Source organism: Callithrix jacchus, chromosome 13, assembly GCF_049354715.1.
Source record: "Callithrix jacchus isolate 240 chromosome 13, calJac240_pri, whole genome shotgun sequence".
In the NCBI taxonomy this organism is placed as follows: Eukaryota; Metazoa; Chordata; class Mammalia; order Primates; family Cebidae; genus Callithrix; species Callithrix jacchus.
The window spans coordinates 13,519,949-13,536,220 of NC_133514.1; the positions used below are offsets into that span (position 1 = coordinate 13,519,949).

The 16,272-nt window shown below is 45.2% G+C and overlaps 1 protein-coding gene across 3 annotated transcripts in view; it reads right to left on the reverse strand.

Moving 5' to 3' along the window:
• Window positions 1-322: 322 nt before the first annotated feature.
• ELP3 (elongator acetyltransferase complex subunit 3) overlaps window positions 323-16,272 on the reverse strand; it is a 97,136-nt gene continuing 81,186 nt past the window's right edge. For all 3 annotated transcript variants that reach the window (XM_078347176.1, XM_017963662.4, XM_078347175.1), the window contains one exon: window positions 323-1,805. In XM_078347176.1, coding sequence (XP_078203302.1) covers window positions 1,729-1,805 — 77 coding nt within the window. In that variant the 3' untranslated portion in view covers window positions 323-1,728. The remainder of the gene's footprint in view (window positions 1,806-16,272) is intronic.

The window sequence follows — 16,272 nt, forward strand, 5'->3', positions numbered from 1 at the left end:
GCCCAGAGGCTGTGTGCTCCAGGGCCGCGCGGGTGGTTCTGTCTCCAGCCAGGGGAGTACGCTTTATTAGTGTTATTTTTATGGATAAAGCATAATTGAGAAGTAGCTAAATCCCTCACCGACACTCATGGAAAGCCATGGTAGTTCCACAGTGCGCCCATCACAAAGCCACTGCCATTTGCCTCGTGGCAGTTTAATGAAATGGCAAACAGCACCCAGGAGGAAATGAACAGTGCCATCAGTTGGAAACTGAAACCTGCACATCCGTGGCAAATGTCACTGCATTTACAGGGAGAGAAAAAAAAAACCCACATGACTCTTCTTTGTATGTTAAAGATGTTTTATTTTCAGGCCCTTTCAGAGAAATCAATTCCTTTAAACCTTTGTAAAATGCCACAGAAGCCAAGGTTAAGCGATGCTCTTAACTTAGGAACTGACCCTCTCCAGGCAGAGTCTCCAAAGTAGATTACCTGGAAATTTCAAAGAGGCAGTTCTACAAGAGGAGCCTTTGAAGAAGCCAATCCTGTTTTCCATTGTTTTGCTTGCACACATGAGTTGAACTTCAACTCTGACCTTTTTCCATTTATAACAACCAAAATTTACCTTAAGAAATTAAAGGCCAGGCATAGCCTTTATCCTGTATTCCCATCGTTTTGGGAGGCCGAGGCAGGTGGATCACCTGAGGTCAGGAGTTCGAGACCAGCCTAACATGGCAGAACCCCATCTTTCCTAAAAATGCACAAATTAGCTGGGTGCGGTGGTGGGCGCCTGTGATCCCAGCTACTCAGGAGGCTGAGGTGGAGGATGCAGTGAGGCGAGACTGCACTACTGCATTCCAGTCTGGGGGACAAAGTGAGACTCTGTCTCAAAAAATTAAAATGCAGGGAATGGCTTCCGTGTAAGCAAATCTTGATTTAGGGTCTCAAAACCTCAGAATCCACCGGCTCGGGAGAGATGAACAGGAAAGCCAGGCACTCTCTGGGCTCCATGCCTGTGGCTGCCCACGCTGCTCTGCAGTTGCCAAGAGGGTGGGAAGTGGAGACAACAAACAGCACGAGCAGAGCTCTTTGTCATCCCCGCCTTCGTGGTGGACTCCTGCCCGCCCGGGGAAGGCTGGGGCCGGCTGCTGCCAGGTTCACACCCCCACAACCGCAATTCCTCCTTCCCCGTCACACTGCTATTTCTAATCGGCGCACTGCAATCAGAATGATTTCCATGAAAACAAAAGCTCATTTTCCTAACTTGCGCTCCAATGCCTATGTTGTTAAAGGCCCCAGATCAGTCTGGCGGTTTTCCTCTGTCCCTAGGGTATATAAATAACCTACTCCTAAGTTTGCTCCTCGAATGACAATCAGTTTTGTTTTGTGAGTTACCGCATCCAAATGAGTTGATTGATTTGCTTTTGTCACCGTCTGAGTCAAAACAGGCCACCTGCAGGCCTCATGCAAAATTTAGAAACTGGATGGATAATTTAAGCCTCACAAACGGAAGAGATTTTTTGGGTACACGCAGGAGAGGGTGGATCTGGGATGTGGTCAGCAGGTGACCAGCCAGAACCCTGAAGGCAGTTTCCAGTCTCTGCAGCTGTGGGATAACGGTGAAGCCCCCAACAGGGGGACAGTTAGGCCTGTTTGCTCTGCTCAGCCTCTCTCTGTTGAGTAGTCAAGAAATCCTGATTCTCCATGTTCTGCAGGGAGGGTATTGCAGAAAGGTGGACTGGCGTGGCCATTATTTCAGCATCTTCACCATGTACGGGCCTTGTAATCTGTAGCCAATCTTTCTATAATAATTCCTGGTGCCGACCCCTGTAGAAAAATTGAAGTTAAAAAAAGGAGTGTTCACTTGAGTAATTCTCAAATTAGTATGGGCTTCCCTCTGCCTTACACCCTCTCCCACTCCTCCAGAGACCAAGTTCTCTCTCACATAAAATCTCAGTTTAGTAAGCTGGGAACATTGCTATTACTTTGAATTCAATCTGCATTAAAATACAGAAGCTGCTAAGTGGAGAGAAGTCAGTCTCTCTCCCTGATTGCAAACTTAAGCTCAAGGTATGTGGCACACACCTTCACGGGCAAACATCCGAGCCTGCCTATTCACTATCCTACTGGCAGCACCGAGCGCTACCTTAGGTGTTACTGGTGAATGAGAAGAGGGGCTTACGGTCTGAGCTGCCTATGCTCCAGATAAGGCCAGGTGACAAATGGTCTCCCAGAAGTTTTAGAGGGAACAGTAGGGAAAACATGGGCTCTCCATGCAGCCCTAGTAGCGCAGGTACACTTGTGACTCGTGCCAGAAGCGTTGGGAGTATACAAGGATTGATAGGAAGAAGCGTTTTCCTTGTTAGCTGGTTGGTGTGAAAGAAGCAGGCTTGCTGGAATGGCCCTAGCTCATGAAGTGTGGTTTGTGGGGAGAAGTGCAGGTTTTCCACACCAAGCCACTGTCCAGTTCTGTTGACACCAAATGCATGTTCTACAATCTAACTCAATTTGGACTCTACCTACTCTGTTGAGTGCAAGGCCCCCCAGTTCGGAGCTCAGTCCACAGCCTGACCCCAACTTTAGACACCAATTGCAAGCAGAGGGCCTGCAGGTTGCCTACAACTTCTGTCCGACTTGGCTACAAATGGAGGGTTCCTACAAGCGCCCCCCTCAGATTTGGTAATTTGTCATAATGGCTCACAGAGCTCAGGGAAACATTTACTTATGCTGACCACTTTATTACAGGATATGATAAAAGATACAAGTGAATGACCAGGTGAAGAAGCACATGGGGAGGTCTGGGAGGGCCCTGGGCACAGGTGTGTCCGTCCCCACAAAGCTGGGCTGCACCACGCTCCTGGCAAGTGGCTGTGTTTGCCAAAACGAAAAGTTCTGAGCCCCATCTCGTAGGGATCTGTATGGAGGTTTCATCACATAGGCACGATCGATTATTAACTTCATTTCCAGCCCCCTTCTCCCCGGAGGATGGAGGGCGGGGCTGAAAGCTCAACCCTCTCATCATGGCTTGATCCTTCCGGTGACAAGTCCCCACCCAGAAGCCCACCAAGAGTCGCCACATTAGAACTAAAGATGCCCCTTGAACCCCTGCAGCTCAGGAAATGACAAGGCTTTTAGGAGCTCTACGTCAGGAACCAGGAACAGAGACCGAATTATGTTTTTTACGATGTCTCAACATTCAAGGAGCGTGAACTAGCTGGAGTCGGTTACCCCTTTACACTGGGAGCGTTCCGCAAAGAGCCCGGCTGTCTGTATCTGGGAGTGAGGCGGCTGAGGCTGGGTGGAGAGAGCTGTCCGCAGCACCTGCTGTGGGCACTCCCTTGTTCTCTGCCATATCCCTGCGCTGGGATTCCAAGAAGTGCCTCTCCTGAGTCTCCTCTAGCTCGCTGGCTGCCCTTCCTCAGTCTCCTTTGCTGGTTCCTCCTCGTATCCCTAACCGAAATCACCGCAATATGCAGCTCTTTTGTGCACGTGCTTCCTGTGACGCTGAGCATAAACCTGCGTATACACAGGTGACCCCTAAATCTGTCTCACTCACAGCTCTCCCTGAGCCTCAGATTCATCCACAGCTGCTGCACGACCCACCTAAGTGTCGAAATTGGCATGGCAGGTGTAGGTTAAAAACCCAACGCCTGGTGCCCTGCCTCCCAAGCTCCCTCCAGGAAGCTCCCTTTCTGTAAATTGCCACTTCACTGCCAGTTGCTCAGGCCAACTGATTCCTTTCTGTCAATTCCCAAATCAAGAGACTAGAAAAAAATGAAAGAGGAAGGTCTGAGGCTATGTAGGGGGACAGGATTCTAGGGAGCAGGAAAAAGAAATTCGAAAGCCCTGAGATAGGCGTGCACTTGACTTACTCAAGGAACAAGGAGGAACCATTGCGCAGGGCTCGTAGGAATCTGGCTTATATTCTGAGATGGAAGAACGAGAGGATGCTGGTCAGAGGAGGGACATGATCTGACTGTTGTTGAACAGAATGAAGGCTCCAGGAGGGCACGAGTTTTGTTTACTGTAGAGCTGCCAGGACCCAGAGCAATGACTGGCACATGTGAGGTACGTGGTAAATATCTGCTCACTGAATGGATATGTGACCAAGGGCAGAAACAAGGAGACCAGGTAGGAAGTGATGGCAATAATCTAGGTGGGAGATGGTGGTGGCTTGGGCTGAGTCACAGTGGTGAAAAGTAGCCGGCATCTGGGCATGTGTGGAAGGCAGAGCCAAAAGAATCTGCCGACGGGTGTGGGTATGACAGAGAGGGAGGGGCCAAGCGACTCCGAGGTACTCAGCCTGAATAAAGGAAGAGTCTGGAAAAACAGGAGCCACTGTGGCCTGGGAGTGAGGAGACTGTGGGAAGAAGCTGCCAGGAGAATCAGGAGTGGGGCTCTGGTCAGGCTGCACATGGAATGGCTGCTAGACATCTGTGCCAACATGCTGAGGACTTTTTTTTTTTTTTTTTTTTTTTTTTTTTGAGACAGAGTTTGGCTCTTGTTGCCCAGGCTGGAGTGCAATGGCTCGATCTCGGCTCACTACAACCTCTGCCTCCTGGGTTCAAGTGATTCTCCTGCCTCAGCCTCCTGAGTAGCAGGGACTACAGGCATGTGCCACCATGCCCAGCTAATTTTGTATTTTTAGTTGGGGTTTCTCCATGTTGGTCAGGTTGTTCTCAAACTCCAAACCTCAGGTGATTGGCCCGCCTCAGCCTCTCAAAGTGCTGCGATTACAGGCAAAGCCACCGCTCCCGGCCAGGACTCTGACTTTGAAAGCTTTTCTTGCTCTTAAAGAGACACCTGGACTGCTATGGGTTATGTATTTGTCCCTCTGAAACTCATGCTGAAACACGATTACTGAGAGTTGGGCACTTTTTGAAAAGGTGGCTAGAGTGAGGGCTCTGCTCTCTTGAAGAATGAATCTATTCCTGGATTCATGACATAATGAGTTCGGGTGGTTTTACAGGAAGAGGAAGAGGTCCCGAGCCGGCACATGCAGCCCTGCCACTGCATGATACCCTGTGCCACTGCAAGATTCTACAGAAAGTTCCCACCTGCAAAAAGGCCCTCACTAGCTCCAGCCCTTGGGACTTCTCAGCCTCCAAAACTGTAAGAAAGAAATTCCTTTTCATGTATTCTGTTAGAAGCAACCGAAAATGGATTTAGACAGGGAGGGACGGTCTCTCTCCTTGGATGTTGCAGGGTCATTTCGGACTGGGGCAGTCACCTTGCAAGGGGCTGAAGGGGCTGTGTGGTCCATGTACAGTGAGAAGGCCAAGCCACCTGGCTGCTTTTTGAAACTGAAGCCCGAATTAACCAGTCCCAAAGCTTGTATGTTATGAAATATTTTCCATTTGGTCTAAGCCATTTCGGGATATTTTTGATTATATCTATACAGCTCAGTGTGGCTAAACACACTGACACCGTGGTACAACCATTACCATCATCCAGCTCTAGAACTCTTCCATCTTGTAAAGCTGAAACTCTACCCACTAAACACCAACTCTACTTCCCCTCCCCCAGCCCCCGACAACCCCCATTCTACTCTGTCTCCATGAATTTGACTCTGTAGATACCACGTGTAAGTGGAATCATACAGCATTTGTCCTTTTATAACTGGCCCATTTCACCTTGCACAATGTCTTCAAGGTTCATCCATGTTGAGTTTAAGCCATTTGGAGTTGAGTTTTCTATTACTTGTCACTAAAAATATCATAACTGACAAGTAAGCTTGAGGACAGAAAGAGAAAACCAATGAGGTCAAGCCACCATTTAAGATCAGAATCCGGAGTGATTAATCCTGAGAACACTGCTCGCCCGCTTAGAATCACTGATGCTGAGTCCCAAGATAAAGTCCCCATTCCTTAGCCCGATCCACCAAGTCTTTCCTGGCCAGACTCTTCAACTTTCGTTCCTGCCACATTGACCAGCTCCATGATCAGCACACCAGGCCCGGCGTCACCACGCGGGCTTGGCCTGAGAGGGTATTCCCGGTCACCCTCTCTTTCATCCTCAAGGTCCCGCCTGGAGACCTTTGCAGATGCTTCCCCGATCTGTCTACAAAGCTGCCAGAATTCACGGCGCCCTCTCCCCAGGCTGGCTGTGTACCTTAATTAGAGTTCCATTGTGTTAGTAATCATACTGTGCATGTCGGTCTCCCTCCCTGGGATGCAAGCTCTTTAAAGTCAATTGGTTCTATCATCAGTGTCTGGCATATAATCAAGATGCAATAAATGTTGACGGAGCTCTCCTATGCTATCCAGCTACTCTTATGTTGAACATATACAAAGAAATGTGAAAAAAAGTTGGCTGTACGTTGGGTGTTGGGTAATGGGAGTGACTGAATATACAGGAGCTGAAGGGCAGGACTTCTTAACCTTGGTACACATTTCCTACCTTGCCAGCTGAGAGATTAGGAGGCAGCTTCCTGACTTACGCTATTCTCTCTATCTAATAAAACCTGCCCCAAATCTTTCAGAAACATTTCTGGCTTTTGATATTTCAATTTTACTTTTACAAAAGACAGTGTTTTCCGTGGACTTCAAACTGTCCTGGAGAATGTCAAAAACACGACAGTGCAGAAGACGGGCACTGAGCCTCCCGCACCGTCCCTCAGCTTCCGTGGGGCGGTTCACCCAAGAGACTTGTAAAGCTTCCAGCTTTCTACTCACGTGAACTCAGAAAACATCTCTACCATTGTCTTTTGGTTCTGCTCAGCTCAGTTCCTGGAGACATGTTTAGTTCTGCTCTTTTATACGTCCTCTGTCAAATGAAAATGATGGCCTAATTTTCGGATGGAAGATGTGTAATTGTTGGTCAAAGTGCTTCACTTCCAAAAATATGCATCAGCCTATATCTGTCCACCCTGAATGGCTGCAGAGGTGAGAGAGGAGAGTTCCTTAGATCTAACACAGGGCCAGACAGGCCTTGGATAACCAGAAAGTTCAACAATCAAGAGTGCCCTGATTTCTTAGGCGTGCAGGTTAAAAGAGCTGCTTTACTGGGCACATCTAAGCATTTCTTATAATTCCCACAGAGCTACAGGCTCCTTGGGCCTTCTACTTTTTCCTTTTTCACAGGGGCTGTGCCCTAGAAACCATTACCACCTTGGGCAGGGGCACTCAGGCCTCACGGTGGGCCTTTTGTCCTGATTTTCAATAGGATGCGGCAGCCCTGAGATGGGACAGTCTCCGCGCCCTCTGAGAAGTGTTACCATCCAGGGCGGGAGCTTCACCTCTAGCCAGTCTGGGACTCTAACCTCTGCTCACTTAAAGAGCTCCATTTATTTCTGCCTCTTGTTTCTTGAAAGAAAAATTTCCTCCTGTTTCCACAACCTGCAGAACAGGTTGGGAAAGGCATAACCCCTGCACTTAGCTACCAGGGCTGGGTGAAGGCCTCGCTCTTCTCTGCCCCCTCCATGCTCAGCAGGGTTCCCAGAAAGTCCTCTGTCACAGTAACTTTCCTTTAGTTAGCCAAGAAAAAGCAATCACCCTTCAGAGCTGACGTCAGCCAGCCTCCTGGACTGACATGTGCAGGCTGCCTGGGTTGTCTGAGCGCTCAGCCTAACTGCTCTGCCTCCCGTAGAGGAGAGGCTCCCACAGGCTGTAGGAGGAGCCAAGCGCTCCACCTGATGGCCTGTGTATGGTTCTGCCAAATCCCTGCAATGGGGAATGAGCAGGAACTCACTTCAGGGTGCCCTGCTACAGAGCCAGCATTAAGAATGGTGGGAGTGGGGAGAGTCCAAACACTGGCTTTGTTTTGTAGCACTTTGGACGTCTGAGGCGGGTGGATCACCTGAGCTCAGGAGGTCAAGACCAGCCTGGGCAGCATGGCAAAACCCTGTCTACTAAAAATACAAAAAATTAGCTGGGCGTGGTGGTGACTGCCTATAATCCCAGCTACTCAGGAGGCTGAGGCATGAGAATCGCTTGAACCAGAGAGGCGGAGGTTGCAGTGAGCTGAGATTGTGCCACTGCACTCCAGCCTGGGGGACAGTGCAAGACTCTGTCTCAAAAAAAACAAAAAAACGGCAGGAGTTGGGTGAGTGTAGGCAGGATAAATGCTTCTATTTTCCCCACTCCACTAGCAATGATGATGATATGAGTTTGGTGAAAAAAGAATGCCTTGCAAAATGCCTAGAGCGAACAAGAAGAAAACAAGGCTGTTTATCCGTACACGAACTTCACTGTACACCAGTTATTAAAGTGACCTCCGCTGCGCACTTCAACTACAGACCCATGGAAAGGGGTTACATTAAGGGCAGAGGACCCTGCTTGGTCTGGGCTGGGCTGAGAGGAGAGGTATTCAGCACTCATGGGAAAGCCCTTTCCCAAGGATGACCTCTGGCTGCTGCTCCAAGGCTGGCTGCCAAAAGCCCCGGCCTCCTTGTGAATCTCCAGCCCAGAGGAGAGCAGGGGCAACAGTGTCTCTCTCTCATCCTTTTCTAAACCGAATGTCCTCAAGTTCCTCATGATGGGAAAGAAATCCTCTGCTTTCTGCTTCCATGTCCCTCTCCGAAAGATACACACTATTTAGCTTACTCTGCTAACTCCAAGGATTCAGGAAAGGCAGGAAATTCCAGGCAATGCATTTATCAAAGCCTGGGCCCCTGGCTGCGGGAGCGTGCTCATCCGGGGTTGCTTAATGCTCTTTAGTAAAAATGGGAAATCAAACCACAAAACCTTAGAAAGACTAACCAAAGACCAAAAAAAAAAAAAAAAAAAAAAAGGAACAAACCCAGATGTTTACTTAAATTCTACTGTGATTCTATTTTAGAGAGAAATAGTAGGGGAAAGAGTGGGGGATGGAGTAAGCCAGTCCGCGTGGCGCCCGAGTTGGTTGAAAACCAAATCTTTGCTCCTCCAAGTTAGCGCAGCCTTAGATGCAATACCAGAGAAAAGCCTTAGGACACTAAAAATACGTGCACCTTTCCTCTAAAAGGGAAAATAAATCGCAAATCAAGAGCAGGAAATGAACTTAAGTGCTACCTAGCTTGTGATTCTAACTCCATCTCAAAAAAAAAAAAAAACAAAACTACTTGATAGCTGAGTGACTATAAGGGTAGAGGGAGATTTAAACACCAGCCAGGCATTGCATTGCTAGAGGCTCACGCCTATAATCCCAGCACTTTGGGAGGCAGAGATGGGTAGATCACCTGATGTTGGGAGTTCAAGATAAGCCTGATCAACATGGAGAAACCCCGTATCTACTAAAAATACAAAAATTAGCTGGCGTGGTGACACAGGCCTGTAATCCCAGTTGGGAGGTGAGGCAGAAGAATCCATTGAATCTGGGAGGCAGAGGTGGTAGTGAGCCAAGATTGTGCCATTGCACTCCAGCCTCAGCAACAAGAGTGCAACTCTGTCTCCAAAAAAAGTAATTGAGAACCCATGGCCCAGAGCATTTCTAATGCGCTGGCCCTGTGTGAGGGGTGTGCCCGCCGACTCTGGTCCTGGACGCTGAGTGTGAGTGGGAAAGCACATCCCTCCTTTTCTGGTACAGAAAGGACTTGGCATTTGTCTTGATCACCTCATCTCCTGTATCTGTGTCCAGTGTTTCAATGTCCTTTGATGAAACTGAAACATGGTGGTGCTTTCCACTTTAATAATACGGTTTAGTAAGAAACAGAAGAATAAACCACAGGGAAGGGTCTGATAACAGGCAGGTAACAAGAAACTTTGCAAACAGATTCAGCTTACGCATACATGTGAGAATGACTGGGAAGGGGGATAATTTTCAGTAACAACTTGATAAATTGTGGCCACCGTTTCTAAAATGACAGGAACGACAATACAGAGTTTGGAGGAAAAAAGTGACAAAGAAGGCTGGATGATGGAAGCTAGATCGCGGAGACAGGGCAGAAGAGTTGGGAATATTTAACCTTAGACAGCAGATAACCTGAGGCTTGATTATAGCAGACAAAATCATTAATACTCTGGCCAAAGAAGGAAAATATGTGGACAGAATTTAAAATGTTTCTGCTAGAAAGGTATCAGAGACTGTTAACGGCTATCAATTGTCAGGCTAAGAATAAGGAGAAAGTGTGAGCTTCCAGAGGGGAGTAGAGGCTTTTGTGTCTTGGGGTCTTTGATCTAGGAAGGGCAGCTGAGATGCCGGGCGTGTCTTGCGGCCACCAGAAGCAGAGAAGCAGCATCACTCCCTCAGCGCCCCGCTGTTTACCCTCTAGGAGGTGTGGAAGCAACTGAGAGGCAGAGGTGCTTGAAAGGCTCAAGGGGAAGGAACATGGGTCTGAATTCAGAGCCTGGTAGAAATAGGGACCCCAGCACAGCACCCCGTCTTCTGGACTGTATTCTGAAGCGCTCTGAAGTGGGAGGAGGGACTGGTGCAGTGGGGAAAGGAATCTTCTAGATAACCACAGCCTTGGCCCTAGACAACTGTGACTCTGAGATGCCTGGCTAAAGGAAACAGAGATCTTCCTTGGAGGAAGCTGGGTCTTGAAGTATTCCTGAAAACAAATTATCATATACAATGCTCAGCAAATGATAAACAATGATGAGGTACACTGAGAGGCAGCACATGACAAGAAACAGCAGAATGCAGGGACTCCAGATGTGACATTTGACACAGACCACAAACAGGTGTGCTTACTAGGTTCAGTGTCTAAAAACAACTGGAAACATTAAAACATGACATTATGGAATGGAAAAAGATACCAGAAATACAGGAAAGGAATTCCTGTGGGACCAATGTATCAATGGATGGGCCTAGCAGATTGGACACAACTGAATTAGTAACCTGAAAGACGAAGTCAGAAGAAACCATTATGGACAACACAGCCTGGAGAAATAAGATTGGTGGGGAAGAGGGTATGAAACACAGTGGATACAATAAATAGGTCTAACAGATGTTTCCCTGGGGTCCTAGGAAAAGAGATGAGGGAGCATGGGACAGAGTCAATATACACGTGTTAGAGGCTGCAAATCACACAGAACTGATTTTAAAAACCACTTCACTGATCGAGGAAGCCCAAATGGCAAATCCATACCTAGAAACATCCTAGTAAAACTAGAGAAAAACCAAGACAGTAAAGACAGTCTGAATGAACAAAAATGTACTTTTTAAAAAATCACAGAAGTAGCCTGAGGGAATAGTCTCAAAGACAGCTGATTTGTTACCTGCAATGTTAAAAGGAAGAAAATAAGGGAAAGACAGATGCAAAAGCACTGAAAGAAAATATCTGCAAACCCAGAATTCTATACATAGTGAAGACATCCTTTAAGACAAGGGCCTCCAACCCCCAGGACACACAGCATTTATAGCCACTCTCACATTACTGCTCACATTACTGCCTGAGGAGGTAACCAATTCCTGTCGGATCAGCAGTGGCATCAGATTGTCATAGGAGCACAAATCCTATTGCAAACTGCACATGCAAGGGACCTAGGTTGCACTGCGCTCATCTTAAGAATCTAATACCTGATGATGTGCCACTGCTTCCCATCGTCCCCAGATGGGACTGTTTAGTTGCAGGAAATAAGCTCAGGGCTCCTACTGATTCTCCTTTATAATGAGTTGTCAGATTATTTCATTATATATTACAATGTAATAGAAATAAAGTGCACAATAAATGTAATGCACTTGAATCATCATGAAACCATCCCCCCCCAAGCCCTTCACCGTCTGCGGAAAAACTGTCTTCCACAAAACCAGTCCTTGGTACCAAAAAGGCTGGGGCCCACTGCTTTAAGAATAATGTAAAATAAAGGCATTTATATACAATAATAACTGGAACAACTTCCTACCAATAGAAAATAAATTCATAATAAAGAAGAACGGTGTAAAGAAAACAATGTGTGCAAACCACCCAAATATCCATCCACAGTACAACAGATAAACTGTAGTGCATCATGATGGAGTCCTACATGTCAGTAAAAATGAAGAAAATACTTTAAAGACATAGCAAACATAGAAGAGCAAAGAAAGTGGTAAATACACAGTTGTCCTTGGTATGTGCGGGGGCTGGTTCCAGGACCACCTTTATATACCCAAATCTGCACATACTCAAGTCTTGCAGTTGGCCACAGAGAACCTACATATAGGAAAAGTCAGCCTTCTGTATATGCAGGTTTCACAGCCCACAAATACTGTTTTCAAACTGTGTTTGGTTGAAAGAAATCTGAGTGTAAGTGGACCTGCATTTAAGGGTCAATTGTATCCATAAATCTAAATGAATTCTAACTGTATAATCTAAATGAATACTAACTATATAATAATGATATCTTGGCTGGGTGTGGCGGCTCCGCCTGTAATCCCAGCACTTTGGGAGGTCAAGGTGGGCAGATCATGAGGTCAAGAGATTGACACCATCCATCCCGGCCAACATGGTGAAACCCCATCTCTACAAAATGTCCAAAAATTAGCTGTGTGTGGTGGCGTGTGCCTGTAGTCCCAGCTCCTTGGGAAACTGAGGTTGCAGGGAGCTGAGATGGTGCCTGCACTCCAGCCTGGCGAAAGAGTGAGATTCTGTGTCAAAAAAAATCTTGGCCGGGAGCGGTGGCTCATGCCTGTAATCCCAGCACTTTGAAGGGCTGAGGCAGGTGGATCACCTTATGTTGGGAGTTTGAGACCAGCCTGACCAACACGGAGAAACCCCATCTCTACTAAAAATACAAAATTAGCCAGGCATAGTGGCGCATGCCTGTAATCCCAGCTACTCAGGAGGCTGAGGCAGGAGAATTACTTGAACCCAGGAGGCAGAGGTTGCAGTGAGCCAGTATCACACCATTGCACTCCAGCCTGGGCAACAAGAGCAAAACTCTGTCTCAGAAAAAAAAAAATTGTGGATTTCAGGGAAACCTGTACACACATACACACACACAGAGCAACTTCACAAAGAGGATCTCCAAATGGCCAATAAACACATGAAAAGGTAGTCAACATCATCAGTTATCAGGGAACGCAAATTAAAACCACAAAGAAATTGCCACTCATACTTATCAGAATGGAAAAATGGAAAACTCATACATTTCCTGTAATAGTGAAAAATGCTGTAGAAGCATTTTAGAAAGCCACTTGGGAGAATCCTCAGCTAAATCTACATACTCTCTACAACCCAGCAATTCCACTCTTATGTATGCATTCTACAGAAATATGTTTTGATGTGTCCCAAAATACATACACAATATTCATAAGCCTAACCTGGAAACTAGCCAGATACCCTGCAAGAGTTAAACCAGATAAACTGTTAACTATCTGCATAATGGAAGCCCATGTATCAATGAGAAGAAATGAACTACAGCTACTACAACCTCGCAGCAGTGTTGAGCTAAAGTAGCCAGAACAAAAACATGCAACAAAACTAGATTATGTAGTTAAAGGTTACATACGTAGGTAGAAAAACAAGAAAGAAAATACCAAAAAAGTCAGGATGCTGGAAAGAAAGAGGAAAGGGATTACGGCCGGGAAGGACCAACAGAGGCACTTCTTGGATGCTGGTTATTGACCTGAGTGGGGATTACAGAGTGTGATGGTCTGAATGTGTATCCCCCACAAAATTTGTATGTTGAAACTGAATCCCCAATGCAACAGTGTTAAGAGGTGAAGTCTTTGGGTGACAAGTAGGTCATGAAGCCTCTAGAACTATGAGAAATTTCTCATTTATAAATTACCCAGTCTAAGTTATTTGTTATAGCAGCCCGAGTGAACTAGGACACACAGGTGTTGATTAAACAATTCATTCCTTAACATTTTATGAACTCTCCTATTTGTTACAGCTTACAGTAAACTTTTAAAATGAAAAAAGGCAAGATTAAATAATCTCAACGCTGTGACTGCTTAAATGGGGAATGAAATCAGTTCTTCATGTCTATGGACTAACAAGTGAACCAGGGTTGTGATTCCAGCTGGACAAAGACCATGGAATTACTAATGTGATTTAACAGAGGAAGAAATGATGAAGTCAGTTTAATTGATCAAGTATTTGCTCAGTATGTACTAGAATCCTGGAAATTGAAGAGTTTTATTTCTTGGAATTCTTTAAGAAAAACCTTGGCTTAATAATTTAAATGTTTTCATGTCAGAAGCAGGAAAAGGAATTAGCTATATTAACAGGTGCATTCTTGTTCTTTGATGCTTACTTGTTAGGACATAGGCTACCCTTCATTGCTAGTAACGTGTTATTAGACTGAATTAAAATTGGGGCCACGTCACACTCTCACCGCCAAACTTGTGAATCTATCCTTTAAAGCTTAAATTTCTGATTTTTTGATTAGATGTAAAACACTGAGATAATTTATAATTGTTTAAAAGAAATCAGTGAAATAAAAACAAATTAAAGAAACTGTTTTAATTGCTTTTGGGTTGAATTAATCAACTATTGACTACTTGATATATGTCTACCAACATTAATACAAGGAAATATATTCATTAGTTTCATTTGCTACTGAAATGAGATTTTACTATTTCTCATTGATCTTATGGCAGGATAGCAATATTGTACTCTTCAACAATGCACACTGATATAAAAGTTGGGAAAAAGTTTTTATCCTGAATGTTTGAAAATGAACCTACTAACTATTCAACCCTAAATCTTTAAGAATTTTTCCCCATTCTATTAAAAAAAATCACACAAAGCTAATGAAGGTTACCCATGTATAATCTTAGTTTTTCAAGTTAGTTGGTTATTACAACTAACACAGTACAATTATTCCCCAACACTGTGGAAATAGAGTATCTCAGGAGAGTCTCCTACCCAACAACCAAAAGGTGGTTCTGTACATTTTGAAAAGTCTACCAAGAACAAAAAATAAAAATAGGTATAATTTACAAAGCAGGTATACACAATCTAAATAGACACTACCATGGTAATTTGATGCTGGTGGGTTATCTTACAGCTCTTAGAAAGTTTTTTTCTTAATAGGGAGTCAACCCATGATGTGACATAAGATGGCCCACAATCATCTGATTCAGAAATATAGTGTCTGTCAGTGCAGGATGTCTGCTGTGTAACACATCATTCTCACTGCTTAACTCAGGTCAAAAATCATCAGTGTGTCTCGCAGAAGTTAGACTGTGCCATCTTAGAACTTAGTAGGAAGGGGGCCCCTTCTATTTACAGTCTCTTTAAATACAGACTTCAAGAGGGAAAATGGCAAGGTAGGAATCTTCAGAGATTCATTCTTCTGCTTACAACGATGATTAAGCTGGAAAAAATAATTGGAACCAACTGTTTTGGAATGCTGGAACCTAATAAGATACTTATAGCAACTAGGGGAGTGTTTGATGTGGAAGAGGCTGTCAAACTTCACCCAGGGAACAGCATGCTCAAGCCACCAACCATCCCCACAGGGACAGTGACCTGTTTTCCTGGAGCAGCTGGCTGGAATTAGAGTAAGCAATAAAGACCCAGGCCTCCAAATATTGGGAGCTGTGCATTATTTTCACTTTGGAGGTTCCTGAAAGGACCAGTGCAGATACTTGTCTTTGTTTTGACCCTGTCTCACTAACCTGGTGGAGTGTATCAAGATTTGAAGAGATACACATCCTTTCTTTTTTTGAACCAGACATTTAAGAAAATTCCTCTCAGGTCACAGGCTGATCACAGAAATAAGAACAAAAATTTCAGTGACTACACACACAGTGAAGAACACAGACTTTGCAAAAATAGTTTGAAAAAGTCACTAGACAGGGTCAGGCGCAGTGGCTCAGACCTGTAATCCTAGCACTTTGGGAGGCCGAGGTGGGTGGATCACTTGAGGTCAGTAGATCAAGACTAGTCTGGCCAACATAGCAAAACCCTGTCTCTACTAAAAATTCAAAAAAATTAGCCAGGCGTGGTGGCACGTGCCTGTAATCCCAGCTACTAGGGAGGCTGAGGTGGGAAAATCACTTGAACCCAGGAGATAAAGGTTGTAGTGAGATGAGATTGTGCCACTGCACTCCAGCCTGGGTCAGAGAGCAAGACCGACTCCATCTAAAATAAATAAATAAATAAATAAAAAGCAGAAAAGTCACTGGACAAATGCATGATTACAGAACTCAAAAGCAATCCCGTAGAAGAAGAATATGATTTCCAGAGTTACCACATTATACTAATTGTGTAGCTCTCAGTAGTTCTTAATATAATTATAAAGTATACAAAGAACAGGGAAGAATGGCTCATTCACAGGAAAAAAGAATTTGACAGAAATTATTCCTGAGGAAGTCTAGACACTGGAATTACTACTCAAAGACATTAAATCAACTGCATTAAATATGCCTAAGGAGTTATAAGAAACCATGGACAAAAAATATCATGGGAATACTATTAAAAAAGAAGACATATCAATAGAAA